This window comes from Mastomys coucha, unplaced genomic scaffold (assembly GCF_008632895.1).
Source record: "Mastomys coucha isolate ucsf_1 unplaced genomic scaffold, UCSF_Mcou_1 pScaffold5, whole genome shotgun sequence".
NCBI lineage: Eukaryota > Metazoa > Chordata > Mammalia > Rodentia > Muridae > Mastomys > Mastomys coucha.
The window spans coordinates 9,377,334-9,402,378 of record NW_022196911.1 but is presented as its reverse complement, the minus strand read 5'-3'; the positions used below and the strand labels follow the sequence as shown (position 1 = coordinate 9,402,378).

At 43.2% G+C, this 25,045-nt stretch overlaps 1 protein-coding gene across 5 annotated transcripts in view; it reads left to right on the top strand.

Moving 5' to 3' along the window:
- Positions 1-25,045, top strand: part of Prkn (parkin RBR E3 ubiquitin protein ligase) — a 1,238,651-nt gene that overhangs the window by 1,005,027 nt on the left and 208,579 nt on the right. For 4 of the 5 annotated variants that reach the window (XM_031350750.1, XM_031350749.1, XM_031350751.1 and 1 more), the window contains 2 exons: positions 1,833-1,894; positions 20,991-21,140. In XM_031350750.1, coding sequence (XP_031206610.1) covers positions 1,833-1,894; positions 20,991-21,140 — 212 coding nt within the window. Of the gene's footprint in view, positions 1-1,832; positions 1,895-20,990; positions 21,141-25,045 lie in introns of those variants that run through there. The other variant, XM_031350754.1, reaches the window with a different exon arrangement.

Here is a 25,045-nt window from a genome sequence, read left to right as displayed (position 1 = left end):
TGGGAGAGGATGTGTTGGAATTGCTGCACGTGGGTATGGAAGCTGAGATGTCTCAATCTTCCCTCTCAGGCCAGAGAACCAGGAAGGAGGGATATAACGCACCCCAGGAACAAAAGGGAAAAGATTAGGGGCTGGCAATGATACAAGCCCCAGGTCAGAGGACCAAAGACCAAGGGGCTTGGAGATCTGAGGGCAACAAAAGGAACATGCACCAGGTTCAGAAGGCCTCAGCCTGCCTCACCGTCTTCTGCTGCTCACGTCCAGCCCCCTGGATGGGCTGGGATGCTCACTCAATAGGTGAGGACAGATCGTCTATGTTCAACCCAGTTGGCTTCAGATCCCAGGACCAGGGACTGAGGTGCATCTTATACACACAAAGCATAGCTGGCCTCCAGGTTCTCCCAGCTTCCCTCAATTCCTACCTGGCATACCCTACCCCCAACCTTGAACTTTCCAGCCCAGGAGCTGGGCTGCCCTTCCTCCAAAGGTTCTTGCCTACATTATCAGGACATTTTAGACTCTCTCACCCTTCTCCTCTTCACTCTCTGCGCATGCAACCTTTCTCTCTTTCTCTTCCCCCCCTCCCTACACTCTCTCTCCCCATGACGGCCCCCCCTGGCCTCCTTCCTTAGGTCCAGTAAACTTGCCCGCCTGAGAGCAGCTGCCCAATATAATCTAATCTTGCTTGAATTGGCTCATTTCACAGGTGGAGAAATAAACTATCTCAGCCCACCAACTCAAATGCTAGAGACATCCCGTTTTCCCTTCTCTCCAGGTATCACCTTGGCCAGTCAAGTGGACACATACAATTATCATCACACCAAATCCCCTTTAACATCCTGTGTCAATATTCGGCCCTCTCTTCACTAGCCCATGCTGTAATTCCGTCCTACCTTGGAGAACACTTGTTTACCAATGTGAAGGCAAATCTTGTGATTCCTTAACCTTCCCTCATGCAGAAAAACCCTTTCAATCCCTTCTGCTTTTCTTTCCTCCTGGTACCCAGTGAAGGAGAATTGTCTCGGTGGCTTCTTTCATGGGTTCCACACTTGATCCAATTTCCTTAATGGAAATGTCAATGAATTTATGCTATCCATGGGGCTTATCTCAGAGGAACAGGTTTTTAATAGCAAATTTGTTTCTGCAGTTAATATTATGAATGACTCCAACCTAACGCTGTGGAATAATTTCATTGAGAAGGTAGGGATGGAACACGTCTTAGCGATACGAAGCATTCACAGATTGTACGTGTATAAATGTAATATGCGTATAAGACTTATTTATGTCACTTTATGACTAAAGGAAGACAATGGGAAAGTCTCCGTAGACTGGGAGAACTCGAAGGTGGTGAAAGTCTCAAAACCTCAACAGATCCTGCTAAGACAGGATGCCTCCATTCCTAAGCCTTAATGAGCAGAAAACAGGCCCTGGTGGTCAGTAAACACCACAGGATCAGCACATGAGAACTTAGAATCACCGACCATCCCCTTCCAGCCCCACAGACTCCAGCTTTGTACCAGGGCACATTTATAAGTGTCAGAAGGACCAGGGTATCCTAAAGCCGGGTCATAATCTTCATTCTAGGGAACAGGCCAGGCTGGATTCATATGCAGGCCTTTTCCTAAAGAATGATGGTCTGAGCCCAGGCAGAGGCCAACTCTGCTTTGAAGGTCTGGCTCCTTTGTGGTTGGTGAGACATGTGTTTGCAGGTGCACGTTTGTGTCCTTGTCAGCATGGGCACCAGCTGTTGGTAGTCACAACGGTATATAAGAAAGGGACTACTGTACAGGATGACAGCGATACTTTTGTGATTTCATTCTCCTCCCCCACAGCTGGCTGTCCCAACTCCCTGATTAAAGAGCTCCATCACTTCAGGATCCTCGGAGAAGAGCAGGTGAGTCATCCTTCCAAAGGCCGCATCATAATGTCATGAAAGATAGACACTAATGAGACAGTTTGGACCCTCCCTGGGGAGGCAGCATGCGTCTCCTGACCCACGGCACCCTGAAATAGGAACAAAAGCCATGCCAGAGACACATGCGGGGACACATTCCCCCTCCTCTAGCCATCAGACCTGACAGGTTATTAATTGGTACATCTGCTCCCTGCCAGAGCATTTCATCTCAAGTCTGGAGTAGTAAGCAGGCCCTGCATAGTGGCACGTGAACAAACAAATGCAGAGACAAATCATGCCTAAGGGATCAATAGGCACAGACACTCCTGATACGTCTGTGAGTGGGTATGCAGGCTCCTATGTACCTAGTGTGTTGCTTATACTTTATGGCAGCCACTCTCTATGTGCAAGTGACTAAATGACATAAAAAGGACAGTATACGTACATATACATACACATATACACATACAGACATCCACACACATACATATTCACATACATGCACACACACATACACACAGAGACATATTCTTACTTATACTTTCGACTACATAAAACAAAGTTGGCTTTCTGTATTGTTGAATTCAAATCTGTAGATTCAGACAATCACAGAATGAAAATATTTAGGAAACAAATCAGCAACAAAAAGACTGAGAAGATGACCCAGAGGATAAAGCCATTTGCCATGCAAATGTGGCCTGAGATTGAGTCTCCAGGACCCATGGCCAGATGCAATAGCTAATCCCTGTGTCTCTACAGCAGGACAAGGGGAACCTCCAAGCTACAACAGTCATGTGTGACAAAGGGACCCTCCCCCAAACAAGGGGGAATTACATCTCAAAGTTGTCCTCTGACCTCCACATATATAGCATGTGTATACCCCCCAAAAAAATCGTACACATGCACACATAGGTGAACACAAAAACATTAAAACAAAAATTAGTGCAAATTTTGAAAATGTTATAAAATATGTATATAGTATTTGCATTCTATTAGGCATTATTAGTAATCTGAGAATGATTTAAAGTATGGGGGGTGTACATTGTATCTAAATACTACTCCACCAATCTATGTAAGGAAGCAACTTGAGTATCCTCAATGCTTTATATCCAGTGAAATCAAGGGAAAACTGAATCTCTCTTAATCCTTTTAGAAACCTACAGAGTCTATATCAGTATGCTAATCTTGGTGTTAAATTGCCCTTGCAATACTTACACTAAATAACTGACAAAGTTTTGGCTGGCCTAACTGATACTCTGCTGTTGAATCTTACTCTTTGCCAATCCTAACCAATTCCAAGGGCAACTGGAACTGCATTGACTCAGTTTTGCCAATGAATTCAATGGTTGTGTTTTGGTTTGTTATGTATCTAAATGTCCTTACTTGTTGCTATGATAAGACACTCCTATAAAAAGCAACTCAAGAGACAAAGGGTTTATTCTGCCACTCAGTTCAAGGATAAAGGAAGGTAAGTGAAGGAGACAGAAGCTGGAAGCAGCTGCTCAGGTCACATCCAATCAGGAAGCAGAGAGGGATGAAGGCTTCTGCTGCTCAGCTCTCCTTCTCCACTCAACACAGGCCAGGGAATGGCACTGCCCACACTGGGGGTGGCTTCCCACCTCAATCCCTGCAACAAAGGTAATCCCTCACAAGATGCTGAGGCTCATCTCCCAGGTGGCTCAAGAACTCATCAAGTTGACAGTAAAGTCAACCATCGCAGTACGTGTGTATGGCAAAGCACCATTGCCTGGTACCAAAGGAGATTAAAACCAGAAGGGGCCAGGGAAGGATAAGCAATTGGGGTCTTTTCCACATTATTGAGTTAACAAGTCAATAATGCCTCCTTGATTCCTTCTAATAGACGCTTCTAGAATTGCAGATATAAATGTTTATTCAAGTCCAAGCTACCTCTCTCTCCCTACGTTACAGGCACAAGTTATTACCTGGATCCTCCATGCATTCATCTCCATGATAACCTCACAGCCATTTTCACTTAGACTTCTTGAAAGAACTTTTGTTACCCGAATGCTCTGTTCAGATAATGGAGCCTTCTCTCTAACTTATACCAATGTTTGCAAATTGTTTCCATATTTATTTCAGACTCACTGTGTAATTAATAGGGAAAGAAGCCAACTGTAATAATCTTCTTAGATTTGCATTCAAGTCGGGCCACTTTGCATTCTCCTAGAATTTAATCAAGCAATAATCAAAATTAATATTGCCCTGATTAGTTATGGCAATATAGTAAGTATATCACTGTAATATTGATGTCTATGTCCTAGAAAACCTGAACTTTCTTCCTTCTCTCCTTTCATTCCAAGGAAGATGGGAAAGAAGATAATACTGAGCTATGAATTTTAGTACCTACTGTGTACTGGGAACCATTTTAGGTTATAATGGATAGAGGTATAAAAAAGGAATTCCCATCAGAATCATGTTAGCTGGGAAAGTAAGTCCTGTTATGTAGACATAGACATGTTCAATATATATCATAGATGTTGGTGCTCACTGTCCTAGAGAAATATAAAACTAGAGAGAAAATGACTAAGGGAGAGTTCAGATTCCTTGCAGGGTGATCAGGGAACAGAGAAGTGTGGATCCAGGAGAGGGATTCTGCCTTCCTCTGAAGAAAAGGAAAGGTGGGAGGAAAGAAGAGAAGAAATTACACACCCCACTGGGCTTTGGGCACTTTTGTGGGTGGTGATTGAAAAATAGTTATTGGCTGAAGAATGAACACTGGATCCAGGGAGTGGAGGGAGGAGCCTGGTAGGGAATTACAAAGTCAAGAGAAATCCAGGGCTGCTGGCTGGCTGAGTTGGGATGAGGGCAGAACCAGCAAAGCTACTGAATTGGGATGGATAACCACGTAGACACTAGGCTCATCTGGAACCTTCACTACAGAAAACTTGGAGGGTAATCATGAGCTAGCCATGGAAGAACTGGGAAGAGAGGGATAAAAGGGAGGAGCCAGAAGCTAATGGGGGAAAGAGTGGTAGAGCACAGTGTACGCAGGTGGCTAGAATTGCAGATATAAATGTTTATTCAAGTCCAAGCTACCTCTCTCTCCATACATTACAGGTGGGATTCCTGGTGGCTAGGAATGAATGCTGATGGGTTAGAAGGAAAGGGGGAGGGAGGATATCCTTGGGCCTTGCCATCCAGAGTCAATATGGGAGACTATGAGAAATATGAAAAGGTACTTATGAAGTAGAGCCTGCAGTTTGAGACATGGGACAAGAGTCTCAGAGGTTGAGGTATCTAAAAGGTGGCGGGGGGTGGGAGACAGTTTGCACAAAGTCTTCCTTGTGGGAAGTTCAGGATCACTGAGAAGAGATGACATGCACTTCTGGACTTCTTCCATAACTGATATAAATAGGGCAGATCAGTAGGGGACAATGACATTTTAATGAAACACAAGACCAGCAGCATGTCACACATGTTACGGTGAGGCTCTGGAGAAGAAGCAAGTCTATTTCTGCAGGGGCATGATAGCTCCTGGAAACTAGGGATCCTCTCTAGCTTTTCTGTGTGCTCCAGGCAGCGAACAGTAGGTAACAAGACGAAACCTTCATACAAATGTGTGTCTCGTTGTCCTCAGAGAAATCACTTGGTTTCAGAAATCTGGGTTTTCTTTATTACAAGAAGAATAATGTTAAGAGATTTCTCAGGTTTCTGTAACAAGCAGGATTGCATGTTTCTGATTGTAACTATTGTTTACACCTGCCAGTACAATCAAGTAGCAGCAACAGAGTAGACCTTAAAATAAGCCTAGAGTCCATCTAACATACAACTTAATGGGGCTGGCACAGTTCCTGGGTCCTGACTGCATCCAGGGCTCCGTGAGAGACATACAAGCCAACTATTATTTCTTCCTGAGTGACTTCTATTTTCATCAGTCTTTACTTGGCATTTTGAGATTTGGATTACAAATGAGTCACTAGGTGTCTTAGTTATGGCTTCCATTGCTGAGAAGAGACACCATGACCAAGACAACTTTCACAAGGGGCAGCATTTGATTGGGGCTGGCTTACAGGTTCAGAGGTTCAGTCCATTATCATCATGGCAGGAAGCGTGACAGCATCCAGGCAGACACAGTGCTCAAGGAGCCAAGAATTCTACATCTTGATCTGAAGGCAGTCAGGAGAAGACTGGCACCCTCAGACAGTTAGGAGGAAGCACTCTTTGCCCACCCCCACAGTGACACACTTCCTCCAACAAGGGCACATCTACTCTAATAAGACCATACCTCTTAATAGTGTCCTGCCCTGGGCCAAGTGTATTCAAACCACCACACTAGATTGAGAAGATAATGCAGTGGTAGATTGCTTGTCATGGAAGTACAAAGAACCAAGTTCAGTCCCCAGTCACCCAGAAAGAAAGCTGGGTGTGGTGGCATTCAACAAGTGCTGGGTGGCAAAGAGGCACAGATAGGAGGATCTGGCATTACTGGCCAGCAAGTTACACTCCAGGCCAGTGAGAGAACATGTTTCAAAATACAAGGTGGATGGTATCCTGAGGCACAACACATGAGGTTGATTTCTGGCTTCCACATGATAGCACATACATATATACATACACAAACATGAAACACATGTACACATAAGCATGTACACATGTAAACATGCACACATGTGCACACATAAATATGCATGCATATCACACATGTATAAATGCACACATGTACATACAAACACACAAATAAGCACAAATGTACATACTCATATGCATACACATGTTCACACTCACAAATGTGCATACACAAATCTACAAAGTAATCATTAAGTTCTATTAACTATTCCCTTCTGAAATAAAACTTAAACTCCTTAAAATTTAGAATAACTTTTTTTTTTTTTTTTTTTTTTTTTTTTTTTTTTTTTTTTTTTTTTTTTTGGTTTTTCAAGACAGGATTTCTCTGGAGCCCTGGCTGTCCTAGAACTCACTCTCTAGACCAGGCTGGCCTCCAACTCAGAAATCCGCCTGCCTCTGCCTCCCAAGTGCTGGGATTAAAGGCATGTTCCACCACTGCCCAGCTAAAATTTAGAATAACTTAAATTTTAATTTTCATTTTTAATATTGTCTTTTACCAGTGTGTATAACTGTGTGCCATGTCCATGCAGTGCTCACAGCGAACAGAAGGCCAGCATCAAATCCCCTGGAACTGGAGTCACAGATGGTAATGAGCCATCATGTGGGTGCTGAATCTCAAGCTTGGATCCCCTGCAAGAGCAGCCAGTGCTCTTAACTTCTAAGCCATCTCTTCAGCTCCTGATACATTTATTTTGGCTTCTTGTTCCTTTTCTGACTTATGCCCACAATTCAGTCTTAGAAACTCAGCCATTGGACAAGAATTTTTAAACATCACAGATGAACAGAGTCACTATAAAGTTTGATTTAAATCCCAAAGCAGGTGTCACCTGTGAAGCATGAGGTTTGGACAGTCTTCAGAAGGTCTGCTTTTCAGGTGCCAGTGAGCTGCAGCCACAGGAAGGAAAGCGACTTGTGTTGGTTTCCTGAGAGTGGACATGCTTTACTCTCAAGCCTTCTGCAGGTAGTAAATGGAAATACCATCCATTGCTCCCTGATCAATGGAAAGGAGATAGGACATGAGTAGATTGGGAAGAAAGTAAAGAAAATATGCCACTAGAGAACCAGCATAGCACCACAGAGGAAATTTACGCCTCCACCTGATGTGTGTGATCAGCTTGGAAATTGTGATAGATGACTAAGAAAACAATTGCATCATCTCAGTGGAGAGCAACGAAGTTCGGGGCTCATGCTTGTATCAGTTACTTCCCTATTGCTCTGATAAAACACACGACTTGGCAAGTTACAGAAGGGTTTATTTGAGGCTGCAGTTTCAAAGAGATAGGAGTTCGTGTGTGTCATGGTGGGGAGCATAACATCCGTCGGGCAGGCAGGCTGCCATGGCATTGGAACAGTAGCTGAGAGCTTACATCTTGAACCACAGCACAAAGCAGAGAGAAGGAAGCAGTGAGAATTGCAAGGATCTTTTGAAACTCCAAAGCCTACCCCTTGATGACACATCTCCTCCAATATGGCCACACCTCCTCCAACGCGGCCATATGTCCTAATCCTTCCCAAACTGTTCTACTAACTGAGGGCAAAGTACTCAAATATATGAGACTATGGGGCCACTCTCATTCAAAACACCACAAGGCCCAAGGTGGAAGACACGTTACTGAGCCTAGGGTTTTCCCCAGAGTTGTCAAGTAAACAGGGCTATGGATATCTATGTATGTTTTCTAGGCAGCATTTATGGTGACAGATAATGAAAATCTAAGTCAAGACTAGAAATTAAATTTGAAGAGGGCCAATGGCAAGGGAAAATGTTAGACCTGATAATTAAGTCTCTATGAGGTTGAATTAAGTCATGTGCATATCTTGATTTAAAAGTTTAGAAAAATAGGGGATGCTCCTCAGAAGGGAAATGCTAGGAGTTGGTCCCTCCTCTTGAGAAGATAAGGCCTAAAGAGAACGGTGGAAAACATCACTGCGATGATGAGATCAGCCTGAAAGAGTACGTTGTCGGTAAATGGCTCACCAAATAGGAAGGAGTTCAAGTTCCCTAGAGTAACGACAAAGCCAACAGCTGAACTGCAGACTGAGCCAGAGGCTATTCTTCCAAGAGTGAAGGGGCGCATCCAGCATCCATGCACAAGGACAGTAGTGGAAAGGAAAAGGCAAGAAAGAGGCGGCACAGGGCTCCAGGGACTCCATAAGACCGAGGGAGGTGGAAGAGTTTTGGGTAAGTCAAGAAAAGAGGAAACATTTTAAGAAGCTGACTACACAGGACAGTTTGTTTCTCGTGGCTCAGGACCACAAGGAAAGATGGAGGAAAGAGGAGAGGAGCCAAAATTGATGCATACTTGAAAATGGTTAATGACACTGAGATTGTGACAGTGACACCAGACACACACCAAAGGTCAACCCTTAGCAGGGCACAATGTGAGGAGTGGGGCAGATGCCTTCTGCTGATCTCTGCAGGAAAACATGTGGTCCTCTGAACCACCCACATCTCTCACTGAAGAAGACTCCTATTTGCAATACAGACTGGCTCACGTAGATATGAGACCATCTAGACAAGACCAGAAAACCATTATCAAAACCTCTGAGTCATTCAGGTTCTGATGGGTTCATTAAATAAGTGTTCACTGGAGTGAACCCGCTCCATGGTCCCGCCCACAGCCTTATGCAAAACGTGAATAAGTGGCACCCTGCCGTTCCCTTCTGCTGGCCTCTAAACCACCTGAAAACCTTCAGGCCTGCCTCAGCACTGAATGAAGAGACTTCTTCTGAAGTGAAGGGAGAACTGTGAACATTGTGGACTCGAGAAAGTATCCAGGGGGACAGAGGAAGGAAAGTGGGGTCAGCCATAATGACCATAGCTTGTTCTGAGAAAACTAGAGCCAAATTCTACTTCTCTGCAGGGTGGGGCTTAGATTTGCCAACTAGCCTAATACTACTCCAAGCTTTCTCTCTGGAGCAAAGGCAAAGGAAAACATATTGTACATAAAGGCAGCCGTGCTGGAGCTGTGCCTATCAAGGCACCTAGGGGCTCCTGCTCAGCAAGTCACATCAGCTATAAACCCTTGGGAGAAAGAGATCTTGCATGGTTCCTGCCTTCCTAGTCTTGTCTTCCCCGGAAGATACCCTGCTGTTTTTAACAGAACACAGAAGAAACAAAGAAGCTAGTGGTTTTCCATTTCCTTCCTGAAGATTCTACCACCCCCACTCCCTCAGAAGTTGAGATACAAATTCTTGGCACCTTCTCATGTCAGGTATCTGAAGGGCTTCCTAAATTACAATGCAGGATTCTGTCTATTGCCCCCAGTCATTTCTCCTGCGTCCACGGATGTGCTTCTTCCTTGCATTCAATTCAGCCATCCTAATGATTGCTTTTCCTACACGGTAAACAAGGTCCAGCCCTTTCTCTAACCAATTCACTTCATCAGCAGCTGACAGATGTCGAGGGATGCAAAGAACATTACTGGAAATAGCACAGAGAACAGGCTCAGCAGGTGACAGGAGTCATCACTGAGACCGTCACTAACTCTCTCAGACTAACAACCTGCAAATGAGGAAAAATATGGAGGAGATTACAGACAGTTTTAGGAGTGCTTTAAAATAATAATAATAATAATAATAATAATAATAATAATAGCCTGCTCACTCTGGACTGGTGTCCTGAACAGACCTTGAGTACAAGCTCTGCAGCCAGTCCCACAACACGCAGAGGAAGCTCCACTCCCAGGTGCTCTGACACTCTCAGTATCAGAGGTGAAGAGGACCCAACATCTGTCCCAACACCAGGAGTAACTGGGACCAGTGGGACTAGGCACACAGGAACTCTGCCAGCAGAGTGACTCGGGTTCCTTCCGGTCCCTCTGGGCTGGTGTCCTGAGCAGACCTTGTGCCAAGGCTCCACAGCCAATCCCAGAACACCCAGAGGAAGCTGCTGCACTCCCGGGTGCTCTAACTAGCCCAGAGTCACAGGATCCCAGAATCACAGGATCACAGAAACAGCTTGACTCTGAGAAGTTCTGACACAACCAGGATCACAGGAAGGACAGGCTCCAGTCAGATTTAGCAAGGGCAGGTAGCACTAGAGATAACCAGATGGCAGGAAGCAAGCGTAAGAAAATAAACAACACAAACCAAGGTTACTTGGCATCATCAGAACCCAATTCTGCCACCATAGCAAGTCCTGGACACACCATTACACCGGAAAAGCAAGATTCAGACATAAAATCACTTCTCATGGTGATGATACAGGACTTTAAGAAAGACATAAATAGCACCCTCAAAGAAATACAGGAGAATACAGGTAAACAGCTAGAAGCCCTTCAAGAGGAAACACAAAAATCCCTTAAAAAACTACAGGAAAACACAATCAAACAGGTGAAGGAAATGAACAAAACCATCCAGAATCTAAAAATGGAAATAGAAACAATAAAGAAATCAGAAAGAGAGACAATCCTGGAGATACAAAACCTAGGAAAGAAATCAGGAGTCATAGATGCAAGCATCACCAACAGAATACAAGGGATAGAAGAGAGAATCTCAGGGGCAGAAGATACCATAGAAAACATTGACACAACAGTCAAAGAAAATTCAAAAAATAAAAGCTCCTAACCCAAAACATCCAGGAAATCCAGGGCGCAATGAGAAGATCAAACCTAAGGATAATAGGTATAGAAGAGAGTGAAGACTCCAAGGTTATGTGCCAGTAAATATCTTCAACAAAATTATAGAAGAAAACTTCTCTAACCTAAAGAAAGAGATGCCCATGGACATACAAGAAGCCTACAGAACTCCAAATAGACTGGACCAGAAAAGAAATTCCTCCTGTCACATAATAATCAAAATCATAATAATCAAAATGCACTAAACAAAGAAAGAATTTTAAAAGCAGTAAGGGGAAAAAGGCAAGTAACATATAAAGGCAGGCCTATCTGAATTACATCAGACTTCTCACCAGAGACTATGAAAGCTAGAAGATCCTGGGCAGATGTCATACAGACCCTACAAGAACACAAATGCCAGCCCAGGCTACTATACCCAGCAAAACTCTCAATTACCATAGATGGAGAAAACAAGATATTCCATGACAAAACCAAATTTACACAATATCTTTCCACAAATCCAACCCTACAAAGGATAATAGATGGAAAACACAAACATAAGGAGCAAAACTACACCCTAGAAGAAGCAAGAAAGTAATCTTTCAACAAATCTACACAAATCTAACCTCTTACAACAAAAACAACAGGAAGTAACAATTACCTTTTCTTAATATCTTAATATGAAAATTAATATTACCAACATATCCTTATTCATTGAAATCCAAAAATATGAGGAATTAGAAATTTGTTGATTGTCATCCAATGGTCTCTCTAATTTGGTAATTGGAGAAATAGGTCCAATATTGTACAATATATATACACTTTCAGCTAGTTTGTGACAGTGTCTTGCTGTGTACAATGTAAAGGTCTTGAAATCTTGCTTCTCCTATCTCAGCCTCTCTATTAGTAGTATTGTTTATTTCATGTTTTTACACTATTCTATGGTTTTCAGAACAGCTTATGTATTTCAAAAGTATTTATATACCCAAGGGAGACTTAGACAATTAACTTGAGAGGTGGCTTGTAGGAAAGAGAACAACAAAGAGTGAGACTGAATGCTTTGCTTGACATTTGTAGCTCTTGTATCTAGTTTGAAGAAGAGGAGTTTATGAGTTACTCTTTCTCTGAGATGAATGCTTTTCCAAATTATCACAGCCTATGAACCAGATTTTTACCCGCACTTAATGTCTGTGCCACCCTCCAAGCAGAACCAATGTTCATTGAACAGTTGGTGAATGACTTCATGGATAGACCATCTTAATACATACACCATCTCTTAAATAAGTGTAATCTGTTCTCTGTGGGCTGAGAATAAAGTCACTCACTCAAGTCAAATAGTTTTGACCATAGCAGGAAGTCTGTATCCAAAAATCGTGCCTATAACTCATTCCTTGTACAACAGAACTGTCAAAACTCTCAGCTTAGCTATGATGGAGGTAAAATCCTTTGGTGATCTGAGGGTCATTGAAGTACAGCCTTATTACAATGAAATCCAATGTCTAAAAGTTGTTCTTATTTTGGGCTTGTACCACAGTAAGAGACAAGATTTTAAGCTCTACTAAATACAAAACAAACAAACAAACAAAAAGACTTTATATATTTATGTTCATTTAAGAAAAGTAGTGATGTATTATTTTGAAATAATACATTAATATTATATGCAATTAATATTATAAGTTAATATGTTTGGAGTTATTTAAAATTTATATTGAGAAAAATGTATGTATTTTCAGTATTGTTATAGATAAGCATCTACATTATACTGTTAAATTGATTGTTGTTTTATATCAAACAACTTTTATAATACTCATTTTTATTGTTATAATATTTTATAAATTGTAAGGAATATGACAAAAAAGATATTGTAGGTATTGAAGGGGGGATCTCTGGGAGGAGTTAGAGTACAAAAGGGAAACATGAATGTGATTTAATTCTATTTACTTAAAATATGTTTTTAAATTTTAACAAATTCAGATAAATTGAAATCATGTCACTTTTCTCATCATAATGCAATAAAAGATAATAATAATAATAATAATTAAAACCTAATGCATATGGAAAAAATCGGGCATTCTCTGTATAGCACGGGGAAATATTTTAGGAAATGTTACTCTCGTCTTTTACATAGTTGTTCTTGGCTTTTTTTAACCCAAACAAGTAAACAATACATGGGTTTTTGTTAGGTTTTAGCGAGTGACTAAGGAACAGTGAACCAACAGTTTTTGTTTGTTTGCTTTCTCTTTTTACCAAAATGGAAAAAGGAAGGAAATGGAGGTATTGTGTTGAGCTGAGTTCTAGTGTGGAATGCCCAAACAGTACCAGTGTGGAATTCAGACTATGCATCCCTATGACACCAAGGCTTCACCCATCACTTGCTATGGGAAGGATTCAGTAAGGAGTCAAAGGGCTAGCATAGGTGTGTAGCACAGAGCACCAGTTCCCCAAGAGCAGCTCTTCTCCCAGTGATCCAGGGAGGGTGAGTGCCACACCCACCTGCCCCAAGGACCACCCTCATAGCTTCACTTAACAGAAGACAGAATCCATGCTGGAAGGCAAAAGAGGCCCAACAGCTGTACCTGAGTGCCCCCAAAAGGATGCTCTGGAAAACACCGGGACAGCACAAAACCAGTCTCCAAGCAGTTGCCTGGGGGCAGGCAGCTCCTGGATGGCTGACAAGGCCTGACTCACTTTCACAGAACATCTGCCAGCCCTTCCCCATCCTGGTCGCAGCCTCCTTCCTCTGTTCTTAACATTTCTCTGACTTTTAAAAATCTAGAGTTCTTTCCTTGCTTTACTTTCCCCAGGAAAGCATGCAAATTAAACCCAAGAGTGAAGCAGAAAACAGAAGGCCACAAAAGCACAGTTCTCTCCTAGCCTGACCCCCTCAGGCAGTCACCCATGTTCTTTCATGGACTTAGCATGCAGTCAGTTAGTAAAAAAGAAAAAGGAAGACCACTGGCCCACATGGGGCTTGAACCAGTGACCTCTGCCTCATTATGGAATGCTAATCTGCTCAGTGTAACTCTTCTAACTACCTTCAGGCCAACAAAATACAGGATCTGTTTCATCATACTATCCCATGACTCATTATTTAGAATCCTAAAACATGATTTTGTTGAAACCCCAAAGAACCTGGTACTTTCAAATGAATACTTCTTGTTTTTAAGAGACTCTATGAGAGTGCACACAAAAAGATGGAATTTTTATTCTACAAATAAGGTAGAAAGCATAACAATAAGCTAAAATCTTACTGAGGTAAGGCATTCTAACAATACATCTGTCATTATGTTTCCATGAACTGTGAGCAAATGACTTGTTATTTTCCTTGGGTGAAGTGTCATATGCTTTCTTGGCATGATTATTTAAGAAAAAAAAAAACTTTGCAAATATTATGTAACAAAATATAAATTATTTTAAACACAGTAGTTGATCTCAATTATCAACTTGAGAGCTAGAATCACTGAGGGAAAAGGCATGCCTGTGGCGGTGACTAAGATGAGAGGACCTGACCACTATGGGTGCCACCATTCTCTATGCTGAGCACAAGTGTTCGATACTCTCTTCTTGCTGACAGCAGACATAATATGACCGGCTGCTTCAAGCTCCTGCTGCTTTGACTTCCCCAGCATAATACAGTTGAAACTGTGAGCCAAAATAAACCCTTCCCTCTTTGGTTGCTTTTTTCTTGTTGTTTTGACAACAGGAAAAGTAAGATCTGTGAGCTATCCACTTTATGGAATTATATCTGAAAATTTGCAAACTAGATTTAACCATAGCTTAAATTAGAAGTTTGACAATGTAATATTAGCACACGTGCGTGCACACATATACACCATATATTCCAAAAGCAAGCAATAAGTTATTTGTGGCTAATTACTTGCTTTGATTTTCTTAGACCTAGTCTATGTTACCATGTAATCATGTACTCCAAATAAGGTCTGTTTATAAAGTGATATCCAAGGTTGGAAAGTAAAAATACACCCCATGGAAATAATGCAAAGAGTGTTAAAGGAACGGCTGGTTTTGCCATTTGGAATCTATTTATCAATTACCTAACCACAATCCGTAAATTTTACACTAAGGTAAACATGGATCCTCTTCTCTACTTAGCACTCTATCCATAATCTCCATGAAGCTTAGAGTGGTGTGCTCCCAATAAAATCCATCTGTCATGCCCATGAGAGGTTAAAGGAAGTCTATGGAAATATGGGTCATGTCATGAAAGAAACCAAACAAGGCTGTTTGCTAATTACATGCCTAAATTATTTCCTTAGGGCATTAAGCTTTCTTCAAATACTATCACATTATCACATTATTAGTTTTAGGTCAAAAGTTTTTCTTACAAATTTCATAGAATAGTGGGGGGGGACTGGGCTGGGGAAATGTTTCAATAGATAAGAGTACTTGTTGAGGGCTGGGGAGCTGGCTCAGTGGTTGAGACCACTGGACTGCTCTTCCAGAGGTCCTGAGTTCAGTTCCTAGCAACCATATGGTGGCTCACAACCATCTGCAATGGGGTCTGATGCCCTCTTCTGGTGTGTCTGAAGAGAGCAATGGTGAATACAATAAATAAATAAATAAATAAATAAATAAATAAATAAATAAATAAATCTTTTTTTTAAAGAGTACTTGTGAGCAAAATGTAGACCTGAGTTCAAATTCCTAGAACCCACTTAAATCCTGAGCATGGCTAGAAGTACTAGTAACACCAGGAATGTGGGGAAGTAGGACCAGAAGAAAAATGAGGCTCCCAGGCCAAGCATCCTAGCCAACCTGGAAATCTCCAAGTTCATTAAGAGACCCTGTGTCAAGCAAATAAAGTGAGGCCTGATATTCCAATATATCCAATGCCATCTGGCTTCTGTATGCGTGCAACAATGCACACATTCACACATACACACACACACACACACAATATGCTTTCAGTTGGCACATTCAAATTCTGCGTGTGATTTTTAATCACTAGAAATCATAGGCATATGTTGAAGAATTTGTCTTCCCTTAGAAAACAAACTGTGTATCCAGTGCTCTTGAGTTTATCAGAAGTAAGATGGCAGTCGCATTTTTAGCTGATGAGCAGAAAGAAGAGCATAGCTTTGTGCACAGCACTGGCATTTGAGACAACCATGAATGAAGTCAGGAAGACTCTCTGATCTGCTATCAGCCTTGGTCTGTAGGTTAATATCTGTCTAGGAAAACACCTGTGTCCCAGGATCGGAGTAGCGAGACTGTCTGAGCAATTTAAAGAGCTGAAGAAGCAGTTGTCAGATGATAAGATCAACAGTTACTTGTGGTGTGTGCATGTATGTGTGCGTGCATGTATGTGGTGTATATGTGTGCATGTGTGTGCATGTGTGTGTGTATGTGTGTGTGTGGTGCATATGGTGCGTGTGTGTGTGTGTATGTATGCGATCTGTAGTATGTGTATGTGCACTGTTGTTGTTCTGAATGAAACCCAGGCATACATGCTAGCTAAGGGCTCTACCAGTAAACTGCAGCCCCAATTAAGAACAATTTCTTGAAATGTATTTATATAGATAAATCCATCATTGTTAATCACTGTTACTAGTTATCCATTGCTATTATTTTATTAGAATATTTAAATTAATTATTGAATTATGAGTCCACTAACTCATTCTATTCTTACAGTGTATATAAACTGTTGGTAAGCCATCATCCGAGGTTCACAGTATACCTATACCTTTACCTATGCTTATACCAATAGATAGATAGATAGATAGATAGATAGATAGATAGATAGATAGATAGACAGATAGATAGATGCTGGATGGATGTAGAGACTCTGCATAAAATTACTTCAAAGGGACTGAACTCACCCAGTCTCAAAAAAATCTAAGCAGCCAAATTTTCTTCTCAAGACAAAGCTCCCCACTAAGGAGAAATCTGTGTAGAAGAAAGCGGAAAAGGGAAAGAGGACGTCTAATTTAAAACATGGCTGAGAAAACTGGGAGTTTGACTTGTACCTGGAACTCCAGCACTTGAGAAGCCACAGCAGGAGAACTACCTCAAGGTCAAGGCCAGCGGAGAGCCCAGTATGAGGCTCTATCTCATAAGCACAGTGGGCTAGAGAGGGCTTAAATTTCTCATCATCTTTCAATTATATAAATATCCAATCACTCAGTGAAATACCTCATTTACTACACTAATAACTACATAGCTTATATTTTCCAGAAAACCATCTCCCATGAAGATCTGTTTATAATATGTGACCTTAGACTGTGTAATTGAGGACACATATTGTCTGTGCATACCATTGTGTATGGAGATCATTAGTGTGTACATAAAGAGGTTCATCCAGGTCTCCTGTCTTGTTTCCATGGGACCAGAACAGTGAGACAATGGAGGAGAACTTTAAATTTGTATCCACAAGCTACACCTTCTAAATTAACTAAGCCATTCAGTGGGCTCTGCGGCATTCCCAGGTACTTGTGTATTAGGTGTCAAAACTGAACGTAAATGTGACAGAAGTAATGACTTCTTTTTTTGTACTCCCATTAACACACACATGTGCACACACGCACACGCACACACACACTTCTATACCTCATTCCAGTATATTCCCTCCCCACCTTCTAAGGGAAATGTATCACACTCAAACTTGACTCCTCATTATCTCATACCAGAGAAGCAATCTACCTGAAAGTTCTATTGCTTCTACCTTTCTGTATGTCCAGCTTCAGCCAGTGATCCCACTTCCACACCTCCTCCCTGGTCCTGGCTGCCATCAGCACTCACAGTGACTGCCAAAGAGAGCTCAGGCAAGCATCTCTGCTTCCTGCGTCCCCTGTGTCCTTTAGAGTCTATTTTGAGTGTATCCGTCAGGCAGATGCCTTTAAAACATCAGTCAAGTCATACCAATCCTCTGCTTGGAACTCTCCAAGGCTCCTGGAATCTTTTAGAGAAACAGTCAGAGTTCTTACAATAGCCGTCAGGGACCCTGACATCTAGGAGCCCCCATGAACCTTCTGCCTTCACTGTCTCTCATACTTCCTGGCTCAGTCAGTTTCAATCCCACTGCTCTTACAAGCACCGCTCAAAACAGCCAAGTATTTATGGCCTCAGGACCTTTGTACCATCTGCTGTTCAGGCTGCAGAACTCCTTCCCTGGGGAGCCACAGGCTTACTTTCACATCTCCTTCAGATATCTACTGAAGTGTGCCTTGTCTGTAAGGCTTTCCCCAAACACTGCTGAAACTGGTGATGGCTGTCTTCCCCGGGAGCCCATCCCAGTCTTCTTTACTATTCCCCTCACTCGCGGCCCCTCAAAACACTGTTCATGTTCATCTTTCAGCGTTTGGTGTGATCGTCTCATAGATGAGGACAGGGCTCCTGGCTTTCTTCAGTGCTCCATCCTCAAATTGGACTCTCGGGAGTGTGTGAGGGATAGAGGGTGGACTCTCAGCAAAGACTGCATAAGTCAGTTAATAACTTAGCAAATCCACTTCAGTGACCTGAGTGTAGAAGTCAAAATGATCCAATAATGTCAGAACAGTATCTTAGAAGCCCCGTGTTCCCATGGAATTCCAGGCTTCCTCCATGGGCCGAGGATACCACCACGGGGACCTGAGCTCAGAAAAGAAGTCAGAAGTACAACATTCCAGAAGCACAGAGCCCTGGTTAGTTTTTTGTCAGTTTGACACGAACCAGAGTTACCTAAGAAGAGGGAACCTCAGTGGAGGAATTACCTCTATCACACTGGCCTGTGGACATGTCTATGGGATGGATTTTTAAATTGCTAGGTAATATAAGCGAGCCTAGCCCACTGTGAGGGGTGGCTATCCCCTCACAATCCCCTGCAATCCCTAGGCAGGTGGGCCTGGACTATATATGAGAAGTCTCTGAGCAAGGCCTAGGAAGCAAGCCAGTAAGCAGCATTCCTCCTGGGTTTCTGCTTCAGTTCCTGCCCCCAGGCTCCTGCATGAGTCTGTTTAGAGTCTGGTTTCCCTAGATGATAGGCTGTGACCAGTAAGCCAGGTAAACCCCTTGCTTCCAAAAGTCTATTTTGGTCAGTGTTTTTATCACAGCAACACATAGGCACATGGCAGTCTCTGTGGGGAACAGCCTAGAGCTCTGACAGAAGGGGTCTCAGGGTCTGGGACCCCAAAAGGGTACTCGTAAATGACCTAAGAGAAGATGGCTTCTTGTCGTCCCTACCCCAAACCCAGACAAGGCAGAAACCCCAAAGGCACTGGTGTACGAATTTGCAGTGGCAGCGGAAGGGAGGGAGGGTACCTCAGTAGGCCTGGTCATCCATGCTTCTGTTGCAAAGTGACCTCGCAACAAAAGTGAGGTGGGTATCACCTGGGCCTTCCAGAATTATACCCCAAAACCAGGATGCCATCAGGAGGAGACATTTCACCTGTCTCCTGACTTCCAGATTAAAGGGCCCTGAGAGCAGCTGGAGAGAAGGGAATAAAGGCAGAGATTTCAGAATCCACCATGCCCTAAGGGTGTCTCTCCACCTAAGGGTGGGTAGGCCTGGAAACTGACTATTCCCAAGTTGGGACCTGGTGCTATAGACCTAGGCTGTGAACAGAGCCTAGATGGGATGTCTTTAGAAGTCTTACTCCTTATAAGAGCACTTCCTTGTACACATGGATGTGTTCATGCACACACACAGAGATAGTGCTTTTCTGATCTAACCCTATCCCTTGTGCTTCTCTCTCCCTCACCAGACTCCTTTCCCACCCATCTTCCCTCTCATACCTTTTTGCACCTTTTCTCTGGCCCTGCAGAAGTCTATGTATGCTTGTGTGCCTGTTCAGGTGCACCATGGAGCTTACCTGATGTCTTAGTTAGGGTTTCCATTGCTGTGAAGAGACATCATGACGATGGCAACTCTCATAAAGGAAAACGTTTAGTTGGGGATGGTTTACAGTTCAGAGGTTCAGTCTATTATCATCATCATGGCGGGAAGTATGGCAAACACAGAGCTGTAGAGGTAGCTGAGATTTCTACATATGGATCCACAGGCAGCAGGAAGCGACAGTGGCACTGGCCCTGGCTTGAGCATCAAAAACCTCAAACCCCACCCCCAATGACACACTTCCTCCAACAAGACCCCACCCCCTAATAGTGCCACCCACTGTGAGCTGCTGTAGAACGTTATCATTTAAACCATCATATCTGGGTTCTCTACTGCAGGTCTTGAGGAGGCTGAGGGTAAGGACGGGCTAGGGTTGAAGTTACAGAAACCATGGTGTAGGTGGGACTGAGGTAATGGTGTAGGTGCTACGGCTGCTCAGCCTTCAGTGTTTTAATGAAGCCAGTGGAAAGGGAACCAGGCAGAATACCAGGAGCATGCTCTTTGATTGACAGTCCTGTTCTTCAAGCCCACTTGCAGGTGGTCAGCAACTATGAGGTCTGTTTTCTAAGTGATTATAAAGCGTCATCAAATCTGGAATAGAAACATGCAGTATATTACTTTAAAAGACTGATAACACTCATCATTTAATATACACACATAGTACTTAGAATACAGTTTATGGACAGTGTCATAGAACACTAGATTTGGGTGAAAAAAATCTGTTTTCTAAAGAAAAAATATGTTAAATATATACATCACCTTTTCCCTGGGTTTTCAGGAAAAGTTTCTTGTATCCCAGGATAAGCCCAAAGTCCTGATCCTCCTGCCCCTACCTCCCAAGCGCTGGGATTACAGGCACTCGACACCATGTCTGGCTAAGAACTAATTCATTTCCGTTTTGAGTTTGGAAAGCTTTCTCTGTGCTGGGTCACACCTTTACCCCCATATCCTCATCCTCAAATCCCCCACTACCATACACTCCCACCCCCAAATGTGTGTCCTTTCCTGAATCAAATTGAGAATCCAATCCCACAGTCCTTCAACTGAGAGCCTCTGGCAGAGATAAGTCATCTGTGACTGCTCTGGGCCACCGTCCAAAGCTCACCTTACCTTTCCCTTTCTTCAGTACAATAGGTACCAGCAATATGGTGCCGAGGAGTGCGTGCTGCAGATGGGAGGTGTGTTGTGCCCCAGTCCTGGCTGTGGCGCTGGGCTGCTGCCTGAACAGAGCCAGAGGAAAGTCACCTGTGAAGGGGGCAACGGCCTGGGCTGTGGGGTGAGTACTGACCACATCCAGTGGCGTTTGCTGGGGTGTGCCTTGCTTTTGTGGATACTCCAGTACCGCTTGCGTTTTCCCTTCAGGCTCAGACATATTTGAACTGATTACAGAAAAACCTATTGTGTTTCACTTCATTCCTGTGTAGGAGTCGGCCTATGAAACAGTTTGTATTTATTTTGGAAGGAGGAGTTGTGCTGGGATATTCTGCTCTCTGTTTACTGGAATGGTTATTTTAAGATGCGCGGAAACCCCCACACCAGACCTTTACGCTTTTCCTTGCCTTGTTCAGTTGATGCAGTGGGCAGAGAAAGTCTCAAAACCAGCATGTGTATAGTAGAGGATTGCAAATTCGATCAGCAATAGGAGGAGAGGGCCTCAGCCTTGTGAAGGTTCTGTGCCCCAGTGTAGGGGAATGCCAGGGCCAGAAAGTGGGAGAGGGCAGGGTGGCAGGCATGGGGAAGTGGGAGGCAACAGGGGTTTGTTTGTGTTTGTTTCTTTGTTTTTTAGAGGGGAAACTGGGAATGGAGAAATTTACATGTAAATAAAGAAAATATCTAAAAAAAAAAAAAAAAAAAAAACCCTCTGAGTAAAAGTGGAGGAGGAACCGAGCTCCCCACCCGGGTTGTTTAGTCATTTCACCTCATGGTTTCAGGAAACAGGACGATTAGTACGGAAAAACTTTGAAATGAAGTACGCAAAGCTGACGGCGCCTGTTAGGGAAGAAGGAAGAGGAATGAAAGATGGTCTGAGAGGTCAGAGCAGATGAGCTGAGCAGATCCCACACACACCTCTGTCCATCCAGGGGAAGTTTATTCCAGTCCCCAAACCTCACTAAATTAGAGGTTCCAGCGACAAATGACTACTAATGCTGATATTAAATCTCAAGCGGGCTGGGTAGGAAAAAATATGTGCAGTTTTATAAAAATGCTATTGATCTTTGATGGGAAACACTTCTTTTGGAGTTGCAGATTCATGAGGAGCTCTCTGGAGGTGGGTACAATTAGCCAACTCTTAGCACCCAGGCCTAACTCCTGGCTAGGCCTCTCCTACATACTTTAGCATCTGTTGCTCTAGCGAAGCTTGCTGTGTACCCTGTGATGCGCTTCACGAAGCCAGTGTAGTGCAGTAGAGGAAGTAAGAGTTGAAAAATAGTAAGATGCCATGAGTGATGCCCAAAAGGAAAACAAACAAACAAACAGAAGTTGGCTCTGGGTTAATAACCATAGTTGCGTTGGAAGGAAGGAAGACTCAGGTAGGTTCACTGTTCTCAAAAGCCATGTAAATCAAGCCCAGCCCCCACCCCAGGCCCAGCCCCAGCCCCAGCCCCAGCCCCAGCCCCAGCCTTAGCCTCCACCAGACACCATGTAGGCCACACTGACTGTGGATGGCCTAAGACAGGCTGCCACAGTTAAGGATCAGAATCTTGTCAAATACTTTCTTTTCAAGTAAGTTGCAGTCATTTTAGACTGATGGCTAATTTCATATGTCTGTCTGCTGTTATCCTAATGGTTCTGCCTATAAAGCTGCGTTTTAATACTACTTCATGAGAAAGATGATTTCTTTGGCCTGGTTTTTACATTGTTTCTTACATTGCTCTGAGAACTATCAAGGTTTTAAGTCATTTTGTATTTTGGAAACATTCATGTGATATTTGTGTATTTGGGTTCAATATTTTAAAAACAGTGTGGCATCATGAGTAGCCTTTGTATTTAAACTGCAAATCCTGAGAAATTACTTTCTAAAACATTTAGTAAATGTATTTCATATTGGGAGTGAAAATCTGAAGATAGCTTGTGGGAGTCCATTCTGTCCTCTGACTGTGTGGGTTCTGGAGGGTTGGACTCAGAATCGCAGACTTGGTGTGGATTCTGGGGGTCACTAGCACTCTGAGTCACAGACTTCGTGCCAATTGCCCACCGAACCATCTCCCTGGTTCATGAATTTGCTTTAGAGTTTGTTTGAATGGTTGCAATGCCTTTGAGTTATGTAAGTTTGGGAACAAACTTGACCTCAAGGAGGGTGGCTATATTTAGGCATCCCTTTGTCCTTTGGAAATCTGGGTAATATGAATCTTTGTCTTAATTTGATTTGTTCTGTTTCATTGCTTGAGGGAGTAGAATTGTTGGGCTGTGTTCATTAGCTAGTGCTGTGTAACAAATAGCCTCGTGTTCCCTCATTTCTTAGGACATTTATTAGGTCCCAGAGCTCCTAAGGGTTAAGAGTCACAAACGAAGGCTTTGGCTGGGAATTGTGCTTCAGGATGTTCCTTGAGGTTGCAGTCTGAGGGGAACACCCCTCTGAGAGCTTGACTCAAGCAGAGAGACCTGCCTGTAAGATGGCTCCTCCAACTGTGGGCCAGGAGGCATAAAAGATGTCAGAAGGCACGGTCCCTCACTACAGGGCCCTGTTCTCAGCTGTTTGTCTCCAAGATGGCAACTAATTTTTTTTATGAGCATGTCAGCCAAGCAAGAGAGCAAAGAGGGACAGCCGGCACCTGTGTGGTCTAACCCTCCAAGTCCCTCACCGTCACTTCAGCTTGAGTCTGCTCATGAGATCCATGCTACCCTCAAAGTGTGGAGAACTAAGCCTTAGCATGAAAGAAACGAGAAAAGAATCTGTGAGCATGTCTTAAACTACTGTCGCTTGTCACTTGCAATTTAAAGTTGAAAAGGGAAGAAAGAATAAAATGAGTTTTCAAGGGTTTAATTGGCTTCTCCCTCCTCTTTCCCTCTCCCTCTCCCTCCCTTCTCCCTCTCCTCTCCTCCCCACCCCTCCCCCTCTTCTTCCTTTTCCCCTCCCTTCTCCTTCACCTCTCTCTCCTCTCTCTCTCCCCTCTCCCTCCCCTCTCCTTCTCTCTCCTGTCTCCCTCTCCCTCCCACTGCATTCTTTCTATTCTCTCCCATCTTCCCTTGGTTCCCATACCTTTAGTTTCTTGGCAGACATGAATTGACCTCATCTTCGCCCTTTGCTTCAGATCCCCAACTTTCACAAAAGGACATTAACCCAACTGAAATACTGAAGAGATTCCATAACACCTAGACAGGGGCTTAGGTTGGCATCTCGACTGCAACTGCTGGCCCTGCCAAAAGTCACCATAAACCTCTCTCTTCCTGTCTTCTTACTCCAGAACAGAGTAAGCGACAGCCAATATAAGGCTATTGTGGATTCTAAATAACGAATGTATAAATTAGCTAAAATGACATTTGATATGCTGTCAATACAGATATATTTAATAGACTCTTTGGTAGTTTGAAGGAGAATGGTCCCCAGAGGCTCATATATTTAAGTTCTTGGTGCCCAGCTGGTGGAACTGTTTGGGAAGGATTAAAAGGTCTGGCTTTGTTGGAGGAGATGTGTCACTGGGAGTGGACTTTGAAGTTTCAAAAGCCCACAACAGGTACACTCTCTCACTCTGCCTGTTGCGTGTGTGTCAGCTATAAGCTCTCAGCTATTGCTCCAGCACCATGCCTGCCTGCCTGCCTGCCTGCCTGTCTACCTTCCCACTGCCAAGCTCCCTGCCATGATGGTCATGGATTCACCTCCTGAAACTGTAAGAAAGCCCCCAATTTTAAATGCTTTCTTTTATAAGTTGTCTTGGTCAAGGTGTCTCTTCACAGCAATAAAACAGTGACTAAGATCGTGACCAAAAGTTTCATCAATATTCATTGAACCCTTACCTCTAAGGCCTGATATTCAAGAGAAATTGCTTAGAGAACGTTCATTTGACCCACTCCTTCATATCATCTAGAATCTGCCCTGAATCAAGCCCCATCTATAGTAGAGATCTGTATCCTAGACCTTTTAAGTCTTGAAAAAGTTGCTTTTCCTGTTATTTGTTTTCACTGTGGTTCAAGACATGGAACTTGCAAATTAAGCTGGAGTGTATCACAGTATGACACAGC